The 2754-nt window shown below is 50.9% G+C and overlaps 1 protein-coding gene across 1 annotated transcript; it reads left to right on the top strand.

Annotated features, from left to right (window-relative positions):
* Positions 1 to 1034: 1034 nt before the first annotated feature.
* Positions 1035 to 2296, top strand: LOC104533609 (gap junction gamma-1 protein-like). The gene has a single exon (XM_010184102.1). It carries the CDS (start codon positions 1049 to 1051, stop codon positions 2294 to 2296), a length of 1248 nt encoding a protein of 415 aa, XP_010182404.1. The 5' UTR covers positions 1035 to 1048.
* The last annotated feature ends 458 nt before the right edge of the window (positions 2297 to 2754 follow it).

Below are 2754 nucleotides of genomic sequence, written 5' to 3'. Positions count from 1 at the left end.
CAACTCCTGATATTCTGTGATTCTGTGACCACAGGGGGGTAACCTGTGCCTGGGCAGCTACTGCTGAGCCATAACACACTGCTGCCATGTGCTAACTCACGTGTGTCCACGCTCATGTGCTTGGCTCCACCATCACATCCACTCTTTGTTTCTGGGCCCAGTGGCAGGCAACAGCTCATGGGTGGGACTGGGCTCGCAGATGCCCAATTTACTGCCTGACATCAGATGTCTGTATGCAAACAAGGAGGGTAAACTCCATGACGAGCCTGAGGATGATTCAGAGGAGGGATGAGAGCCAGCAGAAAGGATGATCCCATCTTCTGATGCCATTAATGATGCCTGGGGTCACCCAAGGAGCCTGGGCTGAGGCCCCATTGCAAATTAAGCTAAACACAAAATGCTTATTCCAAGCTCTTCCTCCCCAGCTGTCCAGGTCTTCTAATAAATGCGTGACTTTCTCTGAAAGCTTTTCAAGGTTTATTTTTCAAGCAGTCTGCATTTGATTAAGCATTTGTTTTGTTTTGTTTTCAAAAGGAACTTCAAAGGGCCATCAGCCTGTAAACATAAATATTCCCATTCTTTCGCTGATTCTTTGCATTTTTCTGGGTTTGCTCATGAAAGATATTTCAGCAGTGCACGGCGCTCTGATGTGGGCAGCATCCTCTACTCCTGCTTTCAGCTGAGACACTTGAGTCCGTGGTGTCCAAGCAAGAGATTATCACAAATTAAGCACCTTTTTGTGCCTAGGTGGCTTCCATGGTCCCTTGTGTTCACTTTGACAGTCACTCAAACCCTTATTATGGCTGAGCAATGTCTTGAAACAGGGCAAGAACAGGGTAATAGTGGATCTAGTAAGTGCTGTGGCTTGTTGCATTATTAATCTGTGTTTATCTTTAACTCTGCCTTCAGTGATCTCTGTGAGATCAGATGCCATGCCCGTCTGCATGCCAATGTCACGGTCCTGTCGCTGACTGCAGCCACAGATGTTAATTTACAGCTGCGTTTTCTTCTTCCCCCTCTCCCTGCAGGTTATAACTGAGTAGCCCTTATGACCAACATGAGCTGGAGCTTCCTAACCCGCCTGCTAGAAGAGATTCACAATCACTCCACCTTCGTGGGGAAGGTCTGGCTCACCGTGCTCATCGTCTTCCGCATCGTCCTGACAGCGGTGGGCGGCGAGTCCATCTACTCCGATGAGCAGAGTAAGTTCACGTGCAACACCAAGCAGCCCGGCTGCGACAACGTCTGCTACGATGCCTTCGCGCCGCTGTCGCACGTCAGGTTCTGGGTCTTCCAGATCATCATGATATCCACCCCTTCCGTCATGTACCTGGGCTACGCCATCCACCGGATCGCCCGGTCGGCGGAGGAGGAGAAGAAGTTCAAGGGGTTCAAGAAGAAGAAGCAGTTTGCTTTGAACTGGCAGGCAGTGCGCAACGTGGAGGACCCGATGGAGGCGGACGAAGATGAGCCCATGATCTCTGACGACACGGCAGAACACGAGAAAGCCAAAGCCAAGCCTAAGAGCAAAGAGCAACAAAAGCACGACGGGAGGAGGCGCATCCAGCAAGAGGGACTGATGAAAATCTACGTCTTCCAGCTCCTCACCAGAGCTTCGTTTGAAGTTTGCTTTTTGATAGGGCAATATTTACTCTACGGTTTTGAGGTCGAAGCCTATTACGTCTGCAACAGAGTCCCTTGCCCTCACACTGTGGACTGCTTTGTGTCCCGGCCGACAGAGAAGACCATCTTTCTCCTGGTGATGTACGTGGTGAGCTGCCTCTGCTTGTTGCTGAACATGTGTGAGATGTTCCACCTGGGCTTTGGGACCATCCGAGATGCCATCCGCAACCGGAAAATCAACAGCTTTAGGCAACCCCCCTACAACTACGCCTACCCCAAGAACATCTCCTGCCCTCCTGAGTACAACCTGGTGGTGAAATCAGAGAAGTCCACCAAGATCCCCAACAGCCTGATGGCTCACGAGCAGAACTTGGCTAACGTTGCTCAGGAGCAGCAGTGCACCAGCCCGGATGAGAACCTCCCGGCGGACTTGTCCACCCTTCACAAACACTTGCGAGTGGCCCAGGAGCAGTTAGACATAGCGTTTCAGAGCTACAGCAGCACCCAGGCCAACACGCAGCCTTCTCGAACCAGCAGTCCCGCCTCAGGTGGCACGGTGGTAGAGCAGAACAGGGCCAACACCGCTCAGGAGAAACAAGGTGCTAAACCCAAGGCCTGCTTGGAGAAAGGGAGCTCAAGCAGTAAAGATGGAAAGACATCTGTATGGATATAGCTTCGTCTGAAAGGAGAGAGGGGTTTTTAGTTTGGTTTGTTTCTGGTTTTTTCGGTATTGTCTTGCGTTCACAGCGCACAGGCGCAATTTTTATATGGAAGCCAAGAGAGAAAAGGGGTTTCAGACCAATTTAGTGCTGTCTTCCAGTTAACAAAAGACATTTCTTCCCTGTTTCCAACACTTTCTCCAATTGGGAGCCTCCAGTGAGCAACACCAAACCTCCTGCATCTCCCACCCCTTCGGTCACCACCGGAGCCCCAGCAGAGACTGGACAACGCGCTGTGATGGGAAGCGGAGGAGAGAAGTCAGGTTGACAGCGAGCAGCTCCCCTCCTGCACAGCAGGGCTAGAGCTGTAGGTCCGGCAGTGTTGAATTACTAAATATCCTTAAAATTAATTTCTGACCCCTTGATGAGCAAAGAAAACAAGTGACACATTGCATGGACCTCCATGATACGC

Source organism: Mesitornis unicolor, unplaced genomic scaffold (genome assembly GCF_000695765.1).
Source record: "Mesitornis unicolor isolate BGI_N332 unplaced genomic scaffold, ASM69576v1 scaffold6415, whole genome shotgun sequence".
Classification (NCBI taxonomy): domain Eukaryota; kingdom Metazoa; phylum Chordata; class Aves; order Mesitornithiformes; family Mesitornithidae; genus Mesitornis; species Mesitornis unicolor.
Note: the sequence above shows the minus strand (reverse complement) of the source record. Positions and strands in the feature narration are given on the sequence as shown.

Coding starts and splice junctions, on each gene's coding strand:
- LOC104533609 (XM_010184102.1), top strand. CDS start 1,049: ATGACCAACATGAGCTGGAGCTTCCTAACCCGCCTGCTAGAAGAGATT.